Raw genomic sequence first — 23,986 nt, 5'->3', positions numbered from 1 at the left:
CTGACTGTAGATTTCATATTTGTCTAATATCACTTGCACCATAGTCCTGATATCTATCGAGAAATGTCAGCATTTTCAACATAAATATACAAAACCATTATCTCAATCAAAAACACACGATTTCGAGAGTCTTCGAAGCGTTTTCTTTTTTCACCTAATTCAAGGATCCTTCTCCGCTGATTCAATTTTCAATACCAAATGCTGAACTATCCTGTTTTAGTGTGCGGTCTTCGAGCTTTTCTCCATCCCATGGGCCCAAACAAGGAGAATGCCTTTAACCCATGTTTTGTGACGTGGTTGTATGGAGTTTTTGCCATAGTGACGTTTGTTTCTGGATTCGTTTACTTGTTCCACACATTGAGATATGGTTTAAGATACGGAACTTATTCTCCGAAAGACACTGGTCTTAGCCATTATATCAGAGTCAATTCGGTTCTTTTGCATGTAATACTATTCTTGTACTTAACTTCATTCAACAGCATCCATGAGAGATTAGCAGACCACAAGATATTTGCATTTGGATCAGTTTCCATTGTACTTTTATTCTTAATTTTGCCATTGCATTTCATAGAAACACTGTACAGAGCCATACCACTGGACTTGTTACTATTATTTTGGCCAGGGCTTACATTACTTCATTTAATATCGTTATTTCAAGACAATTACACGAATTGGCCAGTTATAAAGCTGGTCGAATATGACAGTCAAATCAAGGTAATTGAATTCTTCCTTATAGGTAATTCTATATCGATCTTTTGGATGGAGTTTTCGAAAGACATATGGCGTCCGAATAGTGAATTGACATTACAATATACCAAAGACGGCCGTGCAGAAAAGCTATGCGAGCCAAATGTGATAGAAACAATCACTTTCAGCTGGATGAATGAGTTGATTATGACTTCATATAAAACTCAAACCATCACAGAAACAGAATTACCACATTCACCTGACCTGGTTTCTACAGTTGCAAATACCATACAGCTTAGAAAGTACTGGTTTAATTCTCCTAAGGTATCATTGACTTGGGCAATAACTAAAGCATTTGGTCCATTATTTCTGTTGTCATTCGGGTACGAACTCACTTCCAGACTTCTCAACTTCGCAAACCCCCAATTGTTGAGATTTTTTATTAAGTTTTTCAATATTGAAGATCCACCATGGTTGCAGGGTGTACTGATTTCATTTGCCATGTTTTCAGTTGCTTTCATACAATCAATCTTTTTCAATGAATACTTGTTGAAGAATCTTGAATTGGGTTTGGGTGTTCGAGCATCCCTCACGTCTTTGATTTACCAGAAATCTTTGAAACTATCTTCTGAAGCTCGCCTCAAGGTCTCTTCGGGTGATATCATAAACTTGATGTCTGTAGATGTGAACAGAGTTCAGAGTGTCAGTCAAAATATCAGTACTTTGGTCCTTGCTCCAGCTGATATTGTCATGTGTATTATCTCCTTGTGGCCATTGTTAGGAAAGGCCACAATGGCAGGTGTATTTACTATGATCTTATTGATTCCTCTTAACAGTGTTATTATCAAATATCTGAGAAGATTGAATAAAACCCAGATGAAATTGAAAGACAACAGAAGCAGAATCATAAATGAAATACTTGTTTCAATCAAAAGTATCAAGTTGTATGCTTGGGAAAAGCCGATGTTAGCTAAATTGAGAGAAGCTAGAAATGAGAAAGAATTGAAAAACTTACGCAAGATTAGAATTGTAAACCAATGTGCACTGTTGGTTTGGAATTTGATTCCATTTCTTGTTTCGTTTACCTCTTTTGCTACTTTTGCATTGACTCAAAACATTCCCTTGACATCAGAAATAGTCTTTCCTGCTTTGGCAATTTTGAATTTGTTGTCTTCGCCTTTGCTTCAGCTTCCTGCCACCATAACAAACATTATTGAAGGATCTGTGGCTATTGATAGAATAAAAACATTCTTAACAAGCTCAGAAGTTGACGAGTCCTTGTTGAACCACATGCCGCATCCAGCTAAAGAAAATGAAGTTGCTATCAGTATCGAAAATACTTCTTTCTTGTGGTCGCAGGGAACGTATTCCGATGACACAACTGATACCCGTAGGTTTGCCTTGAAGGACATTAACTTTTCTGTTCGCAGAGGAGAGTTATCTTGTATTGTAGGCAAAGTTGGAAGTGGGAAATCGTCACTTCTTTACTCTCTACTTGGGCAGCTAATTATGGTTAATGGAGAAGGCAACGGCGTTCCTGCTGTTAATATTAAAGGAACTATTGCCTATTGTGCACAACTGCCTTGGATAATGAATGCCTCTGTTAAGGAGAATATTCTATTTGGATGTAGGTATGAGAAAGACTTTTATGAGAGAACCTTAGATGCTTGTCAGCTATTGCCAGACTTAGAAGTGTTACCTGATGGTGACGATACGCAAGTTGGAGAGAAGGGTGTTTCTTTATCAGGGGGTCAGAAAGCAAGATTGGCTCTAGCACGAGCAGTATATGCTCGTGCAGACATCTATTTATTTGATGATATTCTTAGTGCCGTTGACTCTCATGTTGGGAAGAAGATAATCCAGAAAGTTTTGAGCAAATCAGAAGGATTGTTGGCTCATAGTACAATAATTCTTTGCACGAACTCTATTTCTGTATTGAGTTATTCTGACAACGTTACTTTAATTGAAAAGGGCCATATCATCGAAACCACAAGCTACGAAGATATTAAGTTAGGAAACCACCCTAAATTGTTCGACTTGATTTCCGAATTTGGAAATAGTGATATTTCCAAAACTCCCTCAGTTTCCGAAAGCAATTTCAATGTGTTACGGGAGGGAGATCTGCCTTTATTAGATATTGACAAAGAGCCAGAAAATGATTACTCACGGGAAAATCTATCATTGCTTACAAGAGCTGCTAGTATTGAGACCTTAAGGTGGGACCCACTTAAGAAGTTATTACCCAACTTGCGTAGTGGTCAAATCACTGAAGAATCACAAAAAGGTAAGGTTAAATGGTCCGTCTACCATGCCTATGCGAGAGCCTGTTCTATTCCAGGAGTTGCTGCTTGGTTTGGCTTATTGATCCTTGCATCATTTGTTTCTGTTGGCGGAAACTATTGGCTCAAGTACTGGACCGAAAAGAATTCTCAATCAGGAAAGAACGTCAGTGTTTGGAAGTTTATCACCGTCTACGCTATATTTGGCTTTGGTGCCAGTACAATGTCGGTTTTGAGAAGCTCTGTCATGATGTTATGGTTGGCTATAAATGCATCAAGGGAGATTCACGATATGATGGCGACGAGAATTCTTCGTGCTCCAATGGACTTCTTCGAGAGAACACCCGTAGGAAGAATAATGAATCGATTCACTAATGATATGAATAGAGTAGATGATTCTATTCCAGGTGTTTTCCAAGGTTTTGTTGTTCAATCAATAAGCGCGTTGATTACTTTCGGTGTAATAGGCTTTGTAATGCCATTCTATATCATTGTCATCGCAGTTCTTTCTTTGGGATACGTTTACTATGATGTCTATTACATTGCCTTATCAAGAGAATTAAAGAGGTTAGTCTCCATATCAAGATCTCCAATCTATGGTCATTTGGGTGAAAGTTTGAATGGACTTGACACAATTAGGGCATACAATCAAGGTGTGAGATTTGATTTCATTAATAATGCCAATGTGGATTGTAATCTTCAAACGCAGTATATGTTGAGATCGATTAACAGATGGTTGATGTTCAGATTGCAGTTGATCGGGTCTCTAGGAGTGCTCGGTGCTGGATTGTTGGCGTTAATGACAATCTTTACAGCTTCTCCGTTAACATCTTCTATGGCAGGGTTCATAATGACCTACGCCTTGGAGGTGACTGTCTCATTGAAGATGATGGTGAGACAGTCGGCAGAAGTGGAAACAAGTATTGTTGCTGTGGAGAGATGTTTGGAATATAGTACTCTCCCTGTTGAAGAAGATATAGAAAATAAGACCTTGATTGTCCCACCAATTCAGTGGCCAAATCGAGGTTCCATAGAATTTGTCAATTATTCTACCAGATATAGAGCAAATCTTGATCTTGTCTTGCGAAACATATCCATGATTATAAATTCCGGAGAAAAGGTTGGTATTGTCGGTAGAACCGGAGCTGGTAAGAGTTCGCTTGCCTTGTCTATTTTCAGAATTATCGAGGCTGTAGAAGGGAACATCAATATTGATGATATAGACACTGGCTCAATTTCATTGTACGACCTAAGACATAGACTAAGCATTATTCCCCAAGATTCGCAGTTGCTAGAAGGTACTGTCAGACAGAACCTTGATCCCTTCAACTACTATACTGACGAAGAAGTGTGGAAGGCATTGAAATTGGCGCACCTTAAGGATCATATCGTTAACTTGAAAGAGACTGAAGGTGAAACACCAGAATCAAAGTTGGATTGTAAAGTGTATGAAGGAGGATCCAATTTTTCACTGGGCCAAAGACAATTGATGTCTCTTGCCAGAGTTTTATTGAAGATGACCAACTCGAAGGTGTTGGTGTTAGACGAAGCTACAGCAGCCGTCGATGTCCAAACAGATAAGATTATTCAGGAGACGATCAGAGCTGAATTCAAGGACAAAACGATCATCACTATCGCGCACAGATTAGAAACAGTTATGGACTGTGACAGAATTGTAAGTTTGGACAAAGGAGAGCTCAAAGAATATGATAGTCCACAGAATCTCTTGAAGAACGAAAAAAGTATATTCCATAGTCTCTGTAAGCAGGGTGGATATATATAAAATTTACTAAATATGCATTTTATTGATATGAATAGAATAACTAGTAACTATAAAGTAGTCATGTGTTGAACGCTTTATCATGTCGGTTGCAAGACAGCTGCAAAATCTGGTTGTAGCTAAATAGCAATAGTCGTGTCAAACCCAATAACAAACAAAGACATTTTTGACAGTCCCAATGAGTTGCTTTTCGGGTTTATCGATTCCGAAGTATCCATCATTAATGTGCAGGAATACGAGACAAAGGATTTGAGGCATTACCAAGTGGATCTTGCTCTGACAGACTTAAATGAATTCTGATCACTTCCGACAATTTCCTGGATCTTCCGCCAACTTAACTCCCTATACCAATATGGCAGCTGCTGCACAACATACATCTAAATTCACCCGTTTCATGAATTCCGAAACCGGGCCCAAAACCGTACACTTCTGGGCTCCGGTTTTCAAATGGGCTTTAGTTGTTGCCGGTTTCAACGATTTACAAAGACCAGTTGAAAAGCTCAGTGGTACCCAACAAGTTGCTTTGTTTGCCACTGGTGCTATATGGACCAGATGGGCTGGTTTTGTCATCAAGCCTCGTAACGCTTTGTTGGCTAGTGTTAACTTCTTCTTGGGTGGTGTTGCTGGTTACCAAATCATCAGAATTGTCAACTATAGAAGAGACTTGGGTGACTCCCCTGCTCAAGTGTTTGGTTACATCCTCAATGGTGATCCTAATGCTGCTCCGGCCGCTGAAGAAGCCAAATAGATATCACTTTCAATAGCATAAACCTAGAAGGAATGGTGTTTGGGAATATTGTACACTACACGGTAGAGATCTAGCTTACATCTATAATAATATACAATGACTATCAAATATTTACATGATAGTAAACCTTGTCTTAACCGATCAACATATCGTCATCAGAGTCTGCTTCCAGTTTTTGATTACCTCTAAGTCTTGAGGATCTACGGGTAGACGAAATTTGTGGAATAGGTACCGAAGGCTCTTCTTCGTCTTGACTAATATCAATGTCTTCATTGGGTTCTTCTTCGTCTTCTTTTTCTTTTTCTTCCTCTTCCTCTTCCTCCTCTCCATCTTCTTCTAAAGCTTCGTGTTCTTTCGCTTCATACTCACCTTCTTCTTCCCTAACTGCTGGTTCATTTTCGTCAGATTCCGCTTGAGCAAGTTCTTCGTGGTCATTCTTTTCCACTTCTTCCTCTTCTTCTTCTTCATCCTCATCCTGTTCACGTTCATCATGCTCCTCCTCTTCTTCAATCTCTTGCACGATGTTGTCTTCTGGATCATATTCGCTTTCATCAGATTCATTTTCCTTCATCTGTGCTTCACTCACCCTAATTTTTTCTATCTCAGATATCTCACTGTATAATCTTTTGCCAATGAAGTCCGACAAATGGTTGTCTCTGGCAGTCCACTTGGTATTATTCACAGCTATCTGGTTTCTGATTAACACTAAAATCTCGTATTTGATTCTCTTTTCCGTCCTCAACCTAAATTCTAAGTTTACCAAATCGTAGAAGACCTGAAAGTCAGGAAATGGAAGTGAAGACTTAGAATCGGCAGAGAACACTTGGTGAAGGTGAATCTTGGATGGATACTCACCATTCTCGTCCTTTTGTAAATTTCCCAAGAATTCATCGTTTCCAAACTTCTTCAATGTCTCTATTGAAAAAGTAAATGAAGGAAGTTTGACTGAACCGTGGAGTATTTCATAATCTCGCATCAATTTGTCCACTTTGATGTTCAAACGCGCCAGTTCTGATATGGTTTTGTTGTACGCTGTGATTTCATTTTTAACAAACGAGTCTGTCTGTCGACGCTCCCACTCCTTGTACTCCTTCTGTACCTTGCTGACTCGGAACGAATCCAAGATGAACTTCTTCTTCGATTCCTGTAGTCTAGATATTCCTTCATCATCTATTGGAGATTTTTCGTTAGATAGCACTCTGCTCGACTCAAGCAATTCACGAGCCGAGCCATATGTTTCTGCCGTTTTCAGTAAGGACAGCAGCAAGGCTATGATCTTTTCTTCCATCCTATAATTCTTTCGAAACTGCTACAACGGCTACAGAACAATGATTGTAGTCGGTCGTAGATTTCAATTGTGAGCCATAGTAGTTTTCAACCATTAATGATTTTTTCGGGTGCATTTGATTTTCGCATTTTCCCTTTGTTTGCAACTCAAGTTATAAATAAAGCTCAATTAGCAACAATTCTAGAAAACATTGTCTGCTGTATTTATAAATAGCTCCGTAGTCGGGTCCTATTCACCGCACATGTCATCAGAAAAACCAGACCAAGTTGAGACTCTCCGTCGAGATCTCCTCAAAGCTTGTAACACTCTTTCCAATGTCAATTTGTTTCAAGCAGCCAAGTGGTGTGCAGAGGCCCTCAATGGACTTCCAGAGCCCAAGCCAGAAACAGCAGACCTACAACCAGAGATGCTAATACTAGATGAGGATGCACTTTTGGATCAAAACAAATACTTATTGGCCAAAGCGTACTTCAACTGTAAGGAATTTGACCGAGCAGCTCATATTTTGAAAAATTGCAAGACAGGTGACGCGTTGTTTCTTAGATTGTATTCCATATTGATATCCGTGGACAAAAGAGCCACAGAAGAAACCGATGGATCCATCAACATAGGCTCGGTGAATGATCTCACAGACCAAAGTGAACCTCAACAGCACAGAAACAAGGATGTAGTCGATGATATGAATAACCGACTATCAAAAATCATACAGGAGAGTGAAAACTACCTCACAAAAAGCAAGCCCAACTCCTTTCTATACTACTTGAATGGAGTGATATATAACAAGAAGAAGAAGTATGCATTGGCACAGAGCAATTTGTACAATTCATTGAAGTTATTTCCCTACAATTGGTCGGCATGGCAAGAACTCATATCGTCATTAATTACTTTCGAAGAGGCTATCAACTTCATCACCAAAGTAAAGGCAGCCAAAAGTTCTCTTTCTTCAAGCATCATGTTTCAATTCTTTGAAGTCGTAGTTCTTCAAGAATTCTATCAACAACTGAGCTCATTATTTGACTCACTCAATCATCTCATAACAATCTTCCCATCATTTACATTTCTCAAAGTTCAACAGTTCCTAATTTCATACCACAGTCTAGACTATTTCCAGGCCGAGTCAACCTTCGACCAGATCCTCGTGGACGACCCTTTGAGGCTAGATGATCTAGATACCTATTCCAATATGTTATACGTAATGGAAAAACGTTCAAAACTTTCCTTCTTAGCACAGTTTGCCTCCATGATAGACAAGTTCAGGCCAGAAACGTGTTGTATTATAGCCAACTACCATTCTATGAGAAGTGAACACGAGAAAGCCATTATGTACTACAAACGTGCATTGACTCTAAATAAGAATTGTTTAAGCGCCTGGACTCTAATGGGGCACGAATTTGTTGAATTGAAGAACTCGCATGCAGCTATCGAATCCTACAGACGCGCAGTAGATACCAATCCAAAGGACTTCAGAGCTTGGTATGGTTTAGGTCAAGCATACGAAGTCTTGGACATGCACTTGTACGCATTATATTATTACCAAAGAGCCACAAATTTACAGCCATTGGACAAGAGAATGTGGCAGGCACTTGGAAATTGCTATGAAAAGATCGATAAACTTGAAGAGGCTGTTAAATCCTTTGAAAAAGCTTTGACGATAAATAGTTATACAAATGATGAAGGTGAGGCTTATGGAGGTGCCGAGCCTCATATTTGCTACCGTTTGGCACTCATTTCTGAAAAGTTGGGGGATGTAAAGGAGACGTACAAGTATATGAAACTTTGCTTCGAACAGGAACTTGATTGGGGCGTCAATGACGAGACCTCGAAGGCAAGATTATGGCTAGCACGTAACTCTCTCGAAAGTAGACGATTTGAAGAAGCCTATGAGTTGGCAAAGGATCTCAGCCATAGCAATGCTCACGACATTGAAGAGGCGAGATCAATTGCTAGAGAGGCAAGGAATAGAATGCTGAAGAATTGAATCTACGATGAACAGATTACGAATTAATGAAATTGTACATATTTATTTATATGGTAATAGTTATTGTATTATTTAAATTATGACAGTTGAGAATTTGGAATATTCTATATGATTATATCAATTTAATGGGTAAACCCAGTGGAATTAGTAGTTGATATAGTGAGGTTTGTAGTTGCCAATTTCAGAGTTTAAGCTGATCAACTTAAGCTCGCTGTCGACATTCTTTAAGACTTCATTAAATGCAATTGGCAAGATTTGAACCAATCTAGATAATTCTTCGGTGGTAACACCGTTGTTAATGTAGATCTGCAAACGTGGAGCCAAAACTGGCAAGTTTTCATGTTCAAGAATAAGCTTTGATCTGCTAATCAAAGTGGAAGAGTGGTCAAGGACATAGTCAATCACCTTTTGCAAAAGGAACGATTCAATGTTGTAGTAATCATCGAATTCATTTAAGAATTTGGATGGTTTTCCTGTGGAAAGGAACACGGGACTACCATATAACGTTGGCAAGTTCAATTCCTCTCGGTATTGAGTATTCAATGCTAAGTGAATGATAGGCGAGTGTGGGCCCGAAGCAACCTCAAAAAACTTACTAGACTTGGAAAGACTCACCAATTTCTCATAAGCAAAAGTCACCTTCTTCTGCAATTGCAGGACAATCACAGAGCTTCCATCAGCATTCAAGTTAGACGTGATTTCTTTGATAGCCTGTGAAGCTACTTTAGCAGCGTACGGTGGAAGTGAAGCACTGAAAACATAGGCAATGGATTGGATTCTTTGATGAAGAACCATTGGATTTGCGCCAACACAGAAACCGCCTGATGAAGCAAAAGACATAGCCATTGAACCAATGGTAATAGAAATCTCCTCTCTTGGGACACCATAATGTTCTACTACGCCCTTACCAGTGGCTCCTAAAACACCGATAGATAATGTTTCATCCAAGAACAAACGATACTTGAATTTGTTCTTCAATTCGATTATTCTAGGTAAGTTGACGACATCACCAGAGTTAGCAAACAAGCCCTCAGTGACGATAAATCTTCTTCTAATGGGCCTTTGCTTGTCCATAACCGGCTTGATTTCGGTCAATATCTCTTCCAAGTGGTCCATGTCGTTATGATCGTACCATTCGATATTACAACGACTAACTATCAAGGCTTTCTGAATGGCAAAGTTAACTCCACTGTCGACTACACACAAATCACCTCTCTTCAAGAAAGCAGGAATAACGGAACCGGCAGTGACAAAATCCTGGCCATAAAGGATGGAGTTTTCGCCATCCAAGTACTTGGCTATGTCTTCTTCCAATCTGACGTGAACATCCTGCGTTCCGTAGAAGTTTGGAGGACCACACGCACCAACACCCGTGTTAGAAATAGTGGATTTAGCAGCTTCCTTTACTGATTCACTTTCATTCAAGTTCAAGAAGTCAGAAGAAGCTAAATTAACAACCTTCTTATTGTTGATAGTAACATGTGAACCATTATGGCCCTCAATGGTGGGAATAGAGTACATTTGCCATTTTTCCAAGTCTGATAACTCTTTGATCAATGGCTCAGGTACCCATTCGTCGCACAACTCGTCGATTTCTCTTTGAGAGAACTTCACCAATTCCGACTTGTTTTCCTTCTTCTTGGACGAGAGGAAATAGTTCAATGCAAAGATAAATAATGCTAATTCGAACAACGATCTGATCGGATCATTCTTGTACGAAGACTTGATATATCTCAAAATGATCTGTCCACCGGGTAGGTTTCCCAAGCTATCCAAATAGCGAACAAAGTTCTCTGCAATAGTAGCCTCTACTAGATCCCATGTAGGCGCTAACGTAGTTGTAGTAGTGGTAGTGGTGGTAGTTGTGAAGACCACGTCAGACATGTTTGATGGCTAGTATAGTTTCAATCAGTGGTGATAAGGCAAAACGAGTGAAAGGCCGAAACACGTAAACGTAAATTTGCAATATACCCTCGGCTATGTGCTATGTTTATTGATCACGTCGACAAAGATGAATAGAGATGAGACCCGAAAAACAACAAACGGTGATGGTCCACGCGACAAAGGTCAAGATGTAAGAGAGGTATGACAAATGGGTCCTCTATTACTATGCAGATTTGTCCAGGTCTATCGTAGATACACTGGCTGGAAAAGGGAAAGAGATGGACACAACGAATATCTGGTTTTTTTTCAAGCCCATTGTGTGTTTTCGTGAATGTCGCAGTTCGCGCGTAGAAAGATGTCCCCTATTTGAGAATTCGTTAAAAGTCGCAGTATAAACTGGAAGAATTGCTAGCTGGTTCACTCGAAACTGACACTGGCAACTGTTACAATAACTCTGAAACTTATGTCCTTATCGTCGTCCCACTATCAAGCTGTGATAGATCTAGAACCACTAGCAATTTCAAGAGGTTCGTTCTTGTCAATAAATATTTGAAGTGAAACTTGCAGAGTTGCGACATTTTTCTAAACGATCCCGATTGGGAGAATTCCTTTTTTCAGTACATTACAATTATGCGGTGACAGCCTCTTAGCTCCATTACAAATTCTGGTTTGTTCTTTTATTAAGACGATAACCAATGGTTCGACCCTTAGTTCTTTGTTTAGTTTTGTAGCTGCGTATACTGTAGTAGCTGTAGTAGCTTACCCTGGCTGCCGTGAATCCTTGAGCATTGTCTGAAAGGTAGCCTTCTCGCATCTATTTACCTACTTTCTGGCTCACAAACAAGCACATTCGTAGCATTCTACGATTCGTACATTCAATTCCTTAACCTATAGGATTCATTATGGTATGAACACTTTGGATACGCCCTCCACTTCCCGACGACAGCAGACGCAACCTTCAATGCCCTTAGATACTAATGTTAAACGACAAGACTCACAAATTGCAAAACATTTGCATGGCCAAACAATAATCTCTCTTGGATTGGTCTGACAGATAACACATTCAAATCTGTCACTAAAAGACTCGTCGTGGTCTGCTGTGTTTTCTTGTGGTTTGCTGGTTCTCTTGTTAATTATTATTTCAAGAAGTTTAAGTCCATCATCTTCATTGGTTTGCTCTTCTGGTGCAACTCCACTAGTCAAACTCAGTTTGACCAATCGATGATATCTTGATCTGGTCATGACCCCAGTACTTTCGCTGTTCAAATGATGGTGTAAGATAGTGAAATTAGGAGAAGTGATAAGTTCTTTGAACTCTTCGCCCGATATCAACTCGTTGATTGGGTCATCTTCCTTTGTTTCAAGGACTGGCATTGGTGACCTACCACTTCCAGGATTTGCATTTGATGTTACTTCTATGCTTTCCGCCTCGGACTCGTAATCCAGATTGCTGTAGTCATTTAGATTGAAATCACCTGAATAATCAGTTTCTGGCAATGGATCACCACCTAATAATTGAAGGTAGTTCTCGTCTATGGTTTTATCTGATAAAATATTAATATCGAGTTCAACAGACATATCGTTCTCATGGCTAGCTGTTCTCCTCTTAGCAAACTTTCTCAAGAATAATGGTAAGCTTCTCTTTCTTTCACCAAACTCTATAGCGGTCTCAAATTCTGGAGGTTGTACTACTGCTAACTTTTCACCTAAAGTATATTGCCTGAATAAGTTTGGGATAAAGGAGAAGAAAATCTTGTCCGTGAATAACGAGTAGAAAAGGTCGGAAAAATTTACAATAATTTCTTTCGTAGATGAATATCTTCTTCTGAAGACACTCATTTTGTTCAGGTTCAAATCATTCTGAAAATCCTCGTCAGCAACCGCTGCTATCAACCTCTGTGAAGGCTTATCAATCAAATTACCATAACCGCTAAGGCCATTTTCTTTGAGATATGAGACAACATCATTCGAATTAACTGTCTTAGGATTCTTGTTAATAGCTTTTGCAACAAGCATGATCTTCTCCCATAAGTTTCTCTCTATCCAGGTTTCATTATCCACTGCAACGAGACTAAGTTCAGTGATATAGCTGGACTTTCCGGCCAGTGTGACTGCAAGACCCCCAACATTTAGTAATGCCGTGTAAAAGTCATCACTCAAACTGAATGTCAAGCTCTGGAAAGAAATATCAGAGTCCTCTCTGGATTCGTATAAGAAAAGGCTTGCATAGTTCAAATCTTGCAACCTAAATCCATTTGCTACAATAGCTGTCACAAATATTACAGCACTGATGAGAATGATTGACAATACCAATACCTGGGGAATGAAAGTCATTATCAAGATAGCAGGAAAATCCATAATCTTCCAATTCACTAATGCCGAGATAAAGTAGCCCAAGAAACTGATACCAAGAATAGACAGTGGTATCAATCTATACTTATTGTTGTTGATCAAACCGCCTATGTGGATGTTCAAGTGGTTCAATATCAGGAAAAGACTTGAAAGGAGAAGTTGTTCTGTTGGTCTTACATGATACTTGGAGCTTCCAAAGAAGAATGCACCTCTAGAGCTAAACTCTTGGAAAGCAAGCAGGTGTTCGAAGATGGTGAGTCCACCTTCTGTGTATGGTTTCTTCCCTTGAACCAGAGAAATGAAAGTTTCTGTGAACAGCAGTAGACAGAATGTTAAGAAGATGGGCCAGTACATATCACTTGTTGGTCCGATTAGAACCTGAGTACTTGGCGTTTTCATATACTTGTTGTTGCAGAAGAATTCCGGATCATAGATAAAGAATCGGTCGGGAATTACTTGGTAGATCCATGGTAAGGAATTGCCTGGAATTCCAATATGACCAAGTAGATTCAAGGTGACCAAGACATTATAGCAGTTGTAAAGTAGTAGAGATATGACAGCAATGCGCAAGCTGATGATAGTGAGTTTCTTTAATAAATCGGCCGATTTGGAGTTGTACATGACTCTTCTATTGAGATTCATGGCCAACTGCTGGTTCCTCATCGTATTCGTTGAGGCCATTACTAAAGTCTGATTTAGTACGAATGCCATAACTAAACAAGAGAGACCGTATATCGAACAGCAATAGCTTGTTATGCCGCCAAAGCGGTTCCATTTGCTGATATTACTGGAGTACTCACTCTGTTCAACTATAGCATCCACGAATCCACCTAGCAAACGCAGAACAAACCACAGCTCACTGTTATTCACAGCTGGTACTGCCAGTGGTCCATTCACCAGGTCTGTGAGGTTTGACAAGAAACTAACGCCAGACGACATTTTGATGAAACCATTAACGAAGCTGCTGAAATCATAAGGAAATTGTGGAGTTACAAATTAGACTAACTTCCGTTATCCGGAATGGAGCAGCGCGACATTGTCGAAAGTTTCAGAGATATAAAGTCAACCTGAGCGACACAGTGCGCGACAAAATACGACACTCAGCTCGATAAAGTCAACTTTTAGATGAGCTGCAATAAATTAAAATAGAGGGTAACAGAATAGACGTACCAATTCTATTATCCCACAATGGGCCGTAAGCTACCTCCACCGCCTCCACCGCCTCCACCTCCAAGGGCACAAAATAGAAATGGAGTGATAGGAAGAGTAAATCCTCGTCATCCGCCGCCACCACCACCACCTCCTCCTTCATCATCTGCATCGGTACCCTCATCTACTGCTATAAACAGAAATCCACCACCACTCCGTCCTCCTCCACCACCACCTCGTCCTCCAACTTCAGGTCTTGCAGAAAAGAGAATCAAAACTTCAGATAATGTTACTTCGGAAGAACTCGATGCCAGATCTAGGAGATGGCTCCAATTGCAGAAAAGCAGATACAAGCTGATTTCCAGCAAAGGCGACGCTCCCGCAACAGGACAGAAACCTCAAATGCCCCCAGAACACTTGAGAAAAATTATGATAGACCATGGAGACTTGTCATCAAAGAAAGTAGCTTCCGATAAGAGAGCCCATTTGGGTTCACTCAGGTATGTTCCTCATGCCATATTGAAGCTATTGGAAAATATGCCCCAGCCATGGGAACAGTCAAAGGATGTCAAAGTACTATATCACATAAGCGGAGCCATTACCTTTGTAGACGAAGTTCCGAGAGTAATTGAACCAGTCTATACCGCACAGTGGGCAACTGTATGGTCAGCTATGAGAAGAGAAAAGAGAGATAGACGACACTTCAAGAGAATGAGATTTCCACCTTTTGACGATGAAGAACCACCTTTGGACTGGCTGGAAAACCTTGAAGATGTCGAGCCACAGGATTCAATAAGATTGCCCTTGGGTTCCCAAAGGGAATCTGCTGTAATTGATTGGATGTACGATGGCAAGCCTCTAATGGATGATCCGAACATAGTCAATGGTGATTCATACAGATTGTGGAATTTGGACCTTGCCAAGATGGCATGTTTGTACAGGTTATCCAAGCCGATTCTCAGCGAAAGATCAGGTCTAACAAATGTGCATTTGTTTGATAAAAATGCTCTCTTCACGGCCAAAAGTCTCAATGTTGCACTTCCAGGTGGTCCCAAGTTTGAGCCTCTTTTCAAAGACAAGAGCGAAAACCTAGCAACAGAAGACTTTACTGAATTCAATTCTATCGATAGAATTATTATCAGAATCCCCGTTAGAACGGAGTACAAAGTGGCCTTCCCATATTTATATAATTCGTTTGTTAAGGGTGTTCATGTGTCATGGTATCACGATCCGGTCAAATGTTACGTGGAAAGTTCTGACCCAGTTGCCACCTCATTTACATTTCAACACTATTTCAACTCAATTACTCAATTGAAATGTACTGGGCCGGATCTAGAGAGTAAAGATTTAGATTTGTGCGGGCTTGTTCCTTTCATGGGTAAGGAATACGATGAGCAATCTGATTGCTACGTGGATACAGAAGTTGAACCAGAAGGTACTTCTGACGCTTTACAATTGTGGTGGGCTCCTTACCCTTTCAACCGTCGAAGCGGAAGAATGATCAGAGCAGAGGACGTCGCATTGACGAAATCCTGGTACAAAGAAAGAGCTCCTCGAGATAGCAATATCAAAGTCCGCGTATCTTATCAAAAGTTGTTGAAAAATTACGTCTTAAACGAATTGCATAATCCACCTGGAAAAAGAACTGGTTCCATGTCTAGAAATAGACTGAAAGCGAAGCTATTGAAAAATCTCAGAGCCACCAAGTATTTCCAACAAACAAACATAGACTGGGTTGAAGCTGGTCTTCAAGTATGTCGTCAAGGCTTTAATATGTTGAACTTGTTAATTCATAGAAAAGGTTTAACATATTTGCATCTTGACTATAACTTTAACTTGAAACCAACAAAAACATTAACAACAAAGGAAAGAAAAAAGTCCAGATTCGGAAATGCCTTCCACTTAATTCGTGAAATTTTAAGAGTCATCAAGATTGTTGTCGATTCACATGTTCAGTTCAGATTAGGGAATGTGGATGCCTTCCAATTGGCCGATGGGATATATTATATTTTAAACCATTTGGGTCAGTTAACAGGTATTTATCGCTATAAGTACAAGGTTATGCACCAAATTCGTGCTTGTAAGGACTTGAAACACATTGTTTATTCAAGGTTTAACAAAATGATAGGTAAAGGTCCTGGCTGTGGATTCTGGCAACCTGCTTGGAGAATTTGGATTTCTTTCTTGAGAGGAATTGTTCCGTTATTGGAGAGGTGGTTGGGAAACCTTTTGGCTAGACAATTTGAAGGAAGAAGAAGCAATGATGTAGCCAAGACTATTACAAAGCAAAGAGTAGACTCATATTATGATTTAGAGTTACGATCTCAAGTCATGCATGACATCTTAGACATGATTCCTGATGGTCTCAAGCAGAATAAGTCAAAGACAATACTACAGCATCTAAGTGAAGCTTGGAGATGTTGGAAAGCCAATATACCTTGGAATGTACCTGGTTTACCTACGCCTATAGAAAATATTATCAGACGCTACATTCAAGCCAAGGCTGATGGATGGGTTTCAGTCGCTCACTACAACAGAGAAAGAATTAGACAAGGTACTACTGTTGAGAAAACAGTTGCCAAAAAGAACCTAGGAAGATTAACTAGGTTGTGGATAAAGAATGAACAAGAACGACAATCTAATTTCGCAAAAGATGGACCATATGTGTCGCCCAACGAAGCTGTTGCCATTTTTCAAGCTATGGTCAATTGGCTAGAAAGCAGAAAGTTTAGCCCAATTCCATTTCCACCCTTGTCATATAAGCATGATACAAAATTGTTGGTCTTGGCATTGGAGAACTTGAAAGAGAGTTATAATCCCGAAGCAAGATTGAATTCGGCTCAAAGAGAGGAGTTGGCTCTCATTGAACAAGCATATGACAATCCTCATGAATGTTTAGCTCGTGTTAAGAAATTTTTATTAACACAAAGAATATTTAAGGAGGTTGGGCTTGAAATGATGGACTATTATAGCCACCTTGTTCCTACTTATGCTGTTGACCCACTAGAGAAAATTACGGACGCATATCTTGATCAATATCTCTGGTATGAAGCAGACAAAAGGAAGCTTTTCCCTAATTGGGTAAAACCTAGTGATGACGAGATTCCTCCATTGCTAGTTTACAAGTGGGTCCAAGGTATCAACAATTTGCAGAACGTATGGAATACTTCTGATGGGGAATGCAATGTCATGTTGGAAACATCGTTGGAAAGATTGACCGAAAAGATTGATTTCACTTTGTTGAACAGACTTCTTAGGTTAATTGTGGATCCAAATATTGCTGACTATATAACTTCAAAGAACAATGTTAACCTAAGTTATAAAGATATGAATCATATCAATCAATTTGGATTGCTTAGAGGATTACAATTTGCTTCCTTCGTTTATCAGTACTACGGATTGGTGATTGACTTATTAATATTGGGACCTGAACGTGCTTCAGAAATTTCTGGGCCAGCGGCACAACCAAACTCATTCTTACAATTTAAGGATATTGACGCAGAAACTTCAAGCCCTATAAGGTTGTATTCTCGTTATTTGGATAAAATTCATATTTTCTTCCGGTTTGACAATGAAAGTGCCAATGATTTGATTCAAGATTATTTATCAGAAAATCCAGATACGAACTTTGAAAACGTTGTGGGATATAATAATAAGAGGTGTTGGCCAAAGGACTCTCGTATGAGGTTAATGAGACATGATGTGAATCTTGGAAGGGCAGTCTTTTGGGAAATTGCTTCTCGCATTCCAAGGTCATTGACCTCCATTGAATGGAAAGACTCGTTTGCTTCTGTTTATTCTAGAGATAACCCCAATTTGTTATTCACCATGTGCGGATTTGAAGTTAGAATATTGCCTAAATTCAGAGCCAAAGAAGAAATCTCTTCTCAGGAAGGGGTATGGGACCTAATTGATCAAAGTACAAAGGAAAGAACTGCTAGAGCATACTTGCAAGTTCTGCAGGATGAAATTGATAAGTTCAATAATAGAATTCGTCAAGTTCTAATGTCTTCTGGTTCGACCACTTTCACAAAGGTAGCTGCAAAGTGGAATACAGCATTAATCGCACTTTTTTCGTATTTCCGTGAAGCTGCTGTTTCAACAGAAGCTTTGCTTGACGTTTTGGTTAAATGTGAAACGAAAATTCAAAATAGAGTAAAGATGGGTCTTAACTCTAAAATGCCTTCCAGATTCCCTCCGGCAGTTTTCTATACTCCGAAGGAGTTGGGAGGTCTTGGTATGTTGAGTGCATCGCATATATTGATTCCATCTTCAGATCTCAGATGGTCTAAGCAAACTGATACAGGAATCACCCATTTCAGAGCTGGTATGAGCCATGAAGAAGAAAAGATGATTCCTACCATCTTTAGATACATAACTAGTTGGGAAAATGAGTTCTTAGATTCGCAAAGGGTTTGGGCTGAGTACGCTATTAAGAGAGCTGAAGCTTTAGAACAGAATAGGCGATTAACTTTTGAAGACATGGAAAACAACTGGGATAGAGGTTTGCCAAGAATCAGTACTCTTTTCCAGAAAGATAGACACACTTTGGCTTATGACAAGGGTCATAGAATCAGAAGACAATTCAAGCAATTCAGCTTGGCCAGATTCAATCCTTTCTGGTGGACAAATAATCATCATGACGGAAAATTATGGAATCTTAATGCATATAGAACAGATGTCATCCAGGCACTTGGTGGTATTGAAACTATCCTTGAACACACTCTTTTCAAGGGTACAGGTTTTGACTCTTGGGAAGGATTATTTTGGGAAAAGGCTTCTGGTTTTGAAGATTCGTTGAAGTTTAAGAAATTGACAAATGCTCAGCGTTCAGGTTTAAGTCAAATTCCAAATCGTCGATTTACACTTTGGTGGTCTCCCACGATTAACCGTGCTAATGTTTACGTGGGTTTCTTAGTTCAATTAGATCTCACGGGGATTTTCTTGCATGGCAAAATTCCTACTTTAAAGATTTCGTTGATTCAGATTTTCAGAGCTCATTTGTGGCAGAAAATTCACGAAAGTATAGTACAAGATCTTTGCCAGGTGCTTGACAAAGAATTGGAAGTACTTCAAATTAATGCTGTTGAAAAGCAGGCCATCCATCCACGTAAGTCTTACAAGATGAACTCATCATGTGCCGACATTGTACTTTCAAGTACCTATAAGTGGAATGTTTCTAGACCCTCTTCCTTGAATGATAAGAATGATAACATGGAATTACAAGCAAATAAATTTTGGATTGACGTTCAATTAAGATATGGTGATTATGATTCCCATGATATTTCAAGGTATGCTAGATCAAAATTCTTGGACTACACAACTGATAGCTCAAGTACATATCCATCGCCTACAGGTATAGTCATAGCAATAGATTTAGCATACAATATGTATGATGCCTATGGAAATTGGATCCCTGGATTGAAGCCTTTGGTTCAGAATGCTATGAAAGAAGTAATGAAGGCAAATCCGGCATTGTATGTTTTGAGAGAAAGAATCCGCAAGGGTTTGCAATTGTATCAGACGCAACCGCAAGAGGCGTATTTAAATTCAAATAATTATGCGGAGTTGTTCAACAACGAAACTCAATTGTTTGTTGATGATACAAATGTTTACAGAGTGACAGTTCATAAGACATTTGAAGGAAACTTGACCACAAAGCCAATCAATGGTTCTATCTTTATCTTGAATCCTAAATCTGGACAGTTGTTCTTGAAAGTCATTCATACATCTGTCTGGTCGGGACAGAAACGTTTGGGTCAACTTGCCAAGTGGAAGACGGCCGAAGAAATAGCAGCTTTGATTAGATCATTGCCAAGGGAAGAGCAACCTAAGCAGTTGATTGTAACAAGAAAGGGAATGCTTGATCCCTTAGAAGTTCACATGTTGGATTTCCCGAACATTTCCATTAGACCTTCTGAATTACACCTTCCTTTTGCTTCGGCAATGAAGATTGATAAACTTGCAGACATTGTGTTGAAAGCAAATGAACCACAAATGGTTTTGTTCAACTTGTATGATGATTGGCTTAATGATATCTCGCCATATACCGCCTTTTCGAGAGTGATTTTGCTCCTTAGAGCAATGGGTATTGATCAAGAAAACACCAAATTAATCTTGCATCCTGATGCCAATGTTGTTACTCAGGATTACCATATATGGCCAACTTTGACCGACGAACAATGGATAGATGTTGAGTCGCAGTTGAGAGATTTGATACTTTCAGATTACTCAAAGAAGCATAATGTTAATGTCCAATCCTTAACTCAATCTGAGATAAGAGATTTGATTTTGGGACAGGATATCAGAGCACCGTCTGTGAAACGACAGGAAATCGCGGAAATTGAAGCTGCTCCTGAAGAGTCTACCAATAAAGAGTTGACAGCGTTAAAGACAACAACTACCAATGTTCACGGGGAGGAAATCGTTACTGTTACGACAACTAATTACGAGCAACAGACCTTTTCTTCAAAGAATGAATGGAGAAATAGGGCAATTGCATCAAGTAACTTGCATTTGCGAAGTAAAAACATCTACGTTTCTTCCGAGAATTTTGTCGATGATGGTTCATTCACTTATATTCTTCCAAAAAATATTCTAAAGAAGTTTATTCAAATTTCAGATTTAAGAATCCAAGTTGGGGCTTTTCTTTATGGGAAGAGTCCAGTTGATAACAATGAAGTGAAGGAAATCAAGTGTATAGCCATTGTTCCTCAACTTGGAAATAGCACCTCGATCCAATTTCCAAAACAATTACCAGATCAAGTGGGACCATTAGAAAACCTTGAATTGTTGGGTTGGATACATACACAGAGTCAAGATCTTGGATATTTATCTCCAATTGATATCACTTCGACATCGAGCTTTTTTGACAACTACGATCCCAATTTCATCACCTTGGCCGTTTCATTTACCCCGGGATCCGTGTCATTGGCAGCTTTTGAACTAAGCGAGGAAGGTTTCAAGTGGGGAAAAACAAATACTGATTTCATGTCGCCAAACCCAACGGGGTTTTCAACAAATTTTGGCAAGAAGGGGCAATTAATTTTGTCTGACAGAATTGCTGGATCCTTTGCTGTACCTGATGACAATTTATGGAACTATTTCTTCACTGGTGCAGTTTGGAATCCAAATAATTTATACGTTCTCAAATTGGATGTGCCATTGTCATTCTATAACGAATTGCATCGTCCAATTCATTTCACTACATTTAATGAAATTGAGAATAATGATCTCGAAGCGGACCAAGAAAATGTATTTGCATAGACATATTGTATATACACTTTAATGACTACTGTACTATAGTAAACGTGTAGATTTGTTCTATTCACCAATGCCTAACTGATATTATGTGGTCTTCTATAGCGATGAGCAACTTTCTAATTTCAGTTCTTGAAATATTCTCCTTTAGCAAAAGCAACTCAAGCGGGCTTTTCCCATCCATATACTTTAACAATTTGTAGAATGCATTTGTCAATTCTGATGACAATTTGCATTCATCAAATATTATCTTGTTGATCCAGCGTCTTTCCAAGGTTGTTGCTCTTCCTGGGTCAAGGAGGATCGTATCATCGTCATCTTCCAAGCTTACAAGCGGTCCTAACGAAGTGGATTTCAACCTTTCTTTTATGTTCTCAATTTCTTGATCTTCAGCATTAATGTTACTCAACTGTTTCGTTGCATTCTCTTCTTTATCATCGTTTTGGTCCATGATTCTATTGTCTGTAGACGATTCTGCTGCAGGGTCTTTTGAACTGTTATCTGTACCGCCCATTAACAACTTCTTGGTTATGTTAGACCTCTTCCGAGAAGAGCTCTCATTTTCCAAATCTTCTTCCACTTTTATTTTAATCTTCCTTGATATTTTGAGCCAAATAAAGGTTTGCAACTGAGTTACATATCCAAAACGTATTAACCAACTCAAAGCTTCAAAGTAAATGTCACGGTGATCCTTCGAAGGAATAACGGTGGCAAATTGAGAGGGCTTTTTGGATTGTGGAGAAAGCAACTTTAAAAACTGTGGAAGAGAAGGCAATGTTGGAAATGATTTTTTAAATTCCCGAATATCGGTGTATAAATTTGTAGTAATAGGAGCCATTGGTGACACGAAATAAACAGATCTAGTGCTCAAAGGCTGAATTACTCGAGCTCTTCTCCAATATATTAAATGAAAAGCAAAGGACTTCACTTGTAAAGTATCCAAACTATTGCTTCTCGTAGATAACTTTAATAGCGATTCTGTAGGATTTATCATTCTAATGAACTTAGCCAAAGTCCCACTCAGTTCTGTTTTGATATCTCGTATAATTGACTCGGCATCATCTAGTAGAAGAAGTGCAAAATATACAATATCATCTGCTGCTTCACTGATCCCTTCATTTTCGTCATTCACTTGAAAACTGGAGTTAATTGAATAACTTGCTTCCCCGTACCTTGTTGTTTCGCCCACGTTGATTAGTCCAGTAGTTCCAAGTAAACCTACGGTCGAGGAGAGGTGAGAGCCGGGAATAAAAGGAACTGAGGATTCTGGCAAGGAATGGAATTCAGTCTTAATGGGAATCTGGAAGGATCTGAGTTTATTATTGACTGAAAGATTGGCAATTTTTGACTGAGAAATTGATAAATAGCAATCATGAATCATTTTACAAAGAGAAGATTTATTGAGTAGTTGGCTTTCCAACTCTTCCTTTTCTTTGAACTGCTCCTTTAGATTTAATATCATCTTGACTTGGTTAGAAATGAAGTCATTTTTCAGCTGTTCATATCGCAAGACTAATGACAATCGTGATATGACGTAGTGAAACATTTCGTCGATTCTATAATTATATTCTATTACTGGTGGGTTCATTATGAAAACAAGATGAAACATGTTGAGGTTCAATTTTGATTTAGAATTGTCAACCTCGTGTTGATGTGTATTTTCCTCTTTGTTACGGTTGATCCGCTTGGAAGAGCCCTTCAATCTCCATGAGCCATTGTCATATTTATGCACTGGGAGGCCCAAAAAAATCTTGTCGTCAATCATAATTTCAAACCGAGAATTGCACATTTTCTTCGGTGGTGCCAACATTTCACATAGGTAGGCTGGTTCAATTCCGAAGATCGAATCATTGCCCAGATTGCCTGTTGTCAGAATTGTACTTGGGTTGGAAGCTATCTTAGACAATTGACTTCTCTTCTTGGCAACTGCTTTCATTGAAGCCTGTTTTCTCTTTGTTTCTATTTCGTCTAAGAACAGAATGAGGTCCTTTTTTGTCCCCATATAATAGTTCAAATGATTAGCATCCCATTGTTTATATAGGTTCGTTCCATACATATTACTGTCCTCGTCGTATTCGAAATAGTTCCCGTATTCGTCTGACTCTGTTTCAGCTATATCCTCCTGATCATATTCGCCTTCATCTTCGTCTGGCTCTTCTGATTCATCCTCCTTCATAAACGAGGGTCTGTGGGAGTCACTAGTGAGTCCTGGCGGTTGCTTGTAGATTAATTGGGGACCGCTATGGGTCGAAATGATAAGCAAGATACCTATCAAACTGGGATTCGGTAAATTGTAACTCATTAATACTGCATTTATGTGTAGATCTTGTGACGTTTAGCGAATGGTGAATTATTTCATTCTTCGAGCTAGATATTCCACATCCCAAATATCTACATTTTTACTGTAGATGGACTGCGCATATTAGATGTTATAAAACTGCACCTCTAAAAACCTGAAGGAAATATACACGAGCCAGAGTTGAACTTTTGATTTCGCTAGTCTTATCTAACTCGAAAAAGCTATCTTTTTCTTACAAAGAATATCTACCAATAAGCTTTCAAACTTGCTCGGACAAAGAAG

General features: G+C 39.2%; 9 protein-coding genes across 9 annotated transcripts; 5 read left to right on the top strand and 4 right to left on the bottom strand. All coding sequences in view use genetic code 12, as the record gives it.

Annotated features, from left to right (window-relative positions):
• Positions 1-198: 198 nt before the first annotated feature.
• Positions 199-909, top strand: PICST_49751 (predicted protein; the record flags this gene model as incomplete). The annotated part of the gene is made up of 1 exon (XM_001386230.1): positions 199-909. A coding segment is annotated over one exon (711 nt), but the record flags the coding sequence as incomplete, so codon positions are not given.
• A 279-nt stretch (positions 910-1,188) lies between these two features.
• On the top strand, positions 1,189-4,749 carry PICST_36940 (predicted protein; the record flags this gene model as incomplete). Its single annotated transcript, XM_001386229.1, has 2 exons — positions 1,189-2,792; positions 2,880-4,749. The coding sequence occupies 2 exons, from the start codon at positions 1,189-1,191 to the stop codon at positions 4,747-4,749; spliced, it is 3,474 nt and encodes a 1,157-aa protein (XP_001386266.2).
• Positions 4,750-5,098: 349 nt separating this feature from the next.
• On the top strand, positions 5,099-5,494 carry PICST_49478 (predicted protein; the record flags this gene model as incomplete). The annotated part of the gene is made up of 1 exon (XM_001386228.1): positions 5,099-5,494. One exon carries the CDS (start codon positions 5,099-5,101, stop codon positions 5,492-5,494), a length of 396 nt encoding a protein of 131 aa, XP_001386265.1.
• Positions 5,495-5,566: 72 nt separating this feature from the next.
• On the bottom strand, positions 5,567-6,871 carry PICST_85054 (predicted protein). Its single transcript, XM_001386042.1, has one exon. It carries the CDS (start codon positions 6,780-6,782, stop codon positions 5,628-5,630), a length of 1,155 nt encoding a protein of 384 aa, XP_001386079.2. The 5' UTR covers positions 6,783-6,871; the 3' UTR covers positions 5,567-5,627.
• A 152-nt stretch (positions 6,872-7,023) lies between these two features.
• Positions 7,024-8,760, top strand: PICST_63396 (predicted protein; the record flags this gene model as incomplete). The annotated part of the gene is made up of 3 exons (XM_001386227.1): positions 7,024-7,398; positions 7,447-8,440; positions 8,474-8,760. 3 exons carry the CDS (start codon positions 7,024-7,026, stop codon positions 8,758-8,760), a joined length of 1,656 nt encoding a protein of 551 aa, XP_001386264.2.
• Positions 8,761-8,785: 25 nt separating this feature from the next.
• On the bottom strand, positions 8,786-10,875 carry LCB1 (serine palmitoyltransferase component). The gene has a single exon (XM_001386041.1). The coding sequence runs from the start codon at positions 10,642-10,644 to the stop codon at positions 8,905-8,907; it is 1,740 nt and encodes a 579-aa protein (XP_001386078.2). The 5' UTR covers positions 10,645-10,875; the 3' UTR covers positions 8,786-8,904.
• A 669-nt stretch (positions 10,876-11,544) lies between these two features.
• On the bottom strand, positions 11,545-13,677 carry PICST_63549 (predicted protein; the record flags this gene model as incomplete). The annotated part of the gene is made up of 1 exon (XM_001386040.1): positions 11,545-13,677. The coding sequence occupies one exon, from the start codon at positions 13,675-13,677 to the stop codon at positions 11,545-11,547; it is 2,133 nt and encodes a 710-aa protein (XP_001386077.2).
• Positions 13,678-14,184: 507 nt separating this feature from the next.
• Positions 14,185-21,411, top strand: PICST_33319 (predicted protein; the record flags this gene model as incomplete). Its single annotated transcript, XM_001386226.1, has 1 exon — positions 14,185-21,411. One exon carries the CDS (start codon positions 14,185-14,187, stop codon positions 21,409-21,411), a length of 7,227 nt encoding a protein of 2,408 aa, XP_001386263.2.
• Positions 21,412-21,472: 61 nt separating this feature from the next.
• On the bottom strand, positions 21,473-23,707 carry PICST_63276 (predicted protein; the record flags this gene model as incomplete). The annotated part of the gene is made up of 3 exons (XM_001386039.1): positions 21,473-22,536; positions 22,564-23,562; positions 23,605-23,707. The coding sequence occupies 3 exons, from the start codon at positions 23,705-23,707 to the stop codon at positions 21,473-21,475; spliced, it is 2,166 nt and encodes a 721-aa protein (XP_001386076.2).
• Positions 23,708-23,986: the final 279 nt, after the last annotated feature.

The sequence above is a fragment of the Scheffersomyces stipitis genome, chromosome 7 (genome assembly GCF_000209165.1).
Source record: "Scheffersomyces stipitis CBS 6054 chromosome 7, complete sequence".
NCBI lineage: Eukaryota > Fungi > Ascomycota > Pichiomycetes > Serinales > Debaryomycetaceae > Scheffersomyces > Scheffersomyces stipitis.
This window is presented reverse-complemented; position numbering and strand designations above follow the sequence as displayed.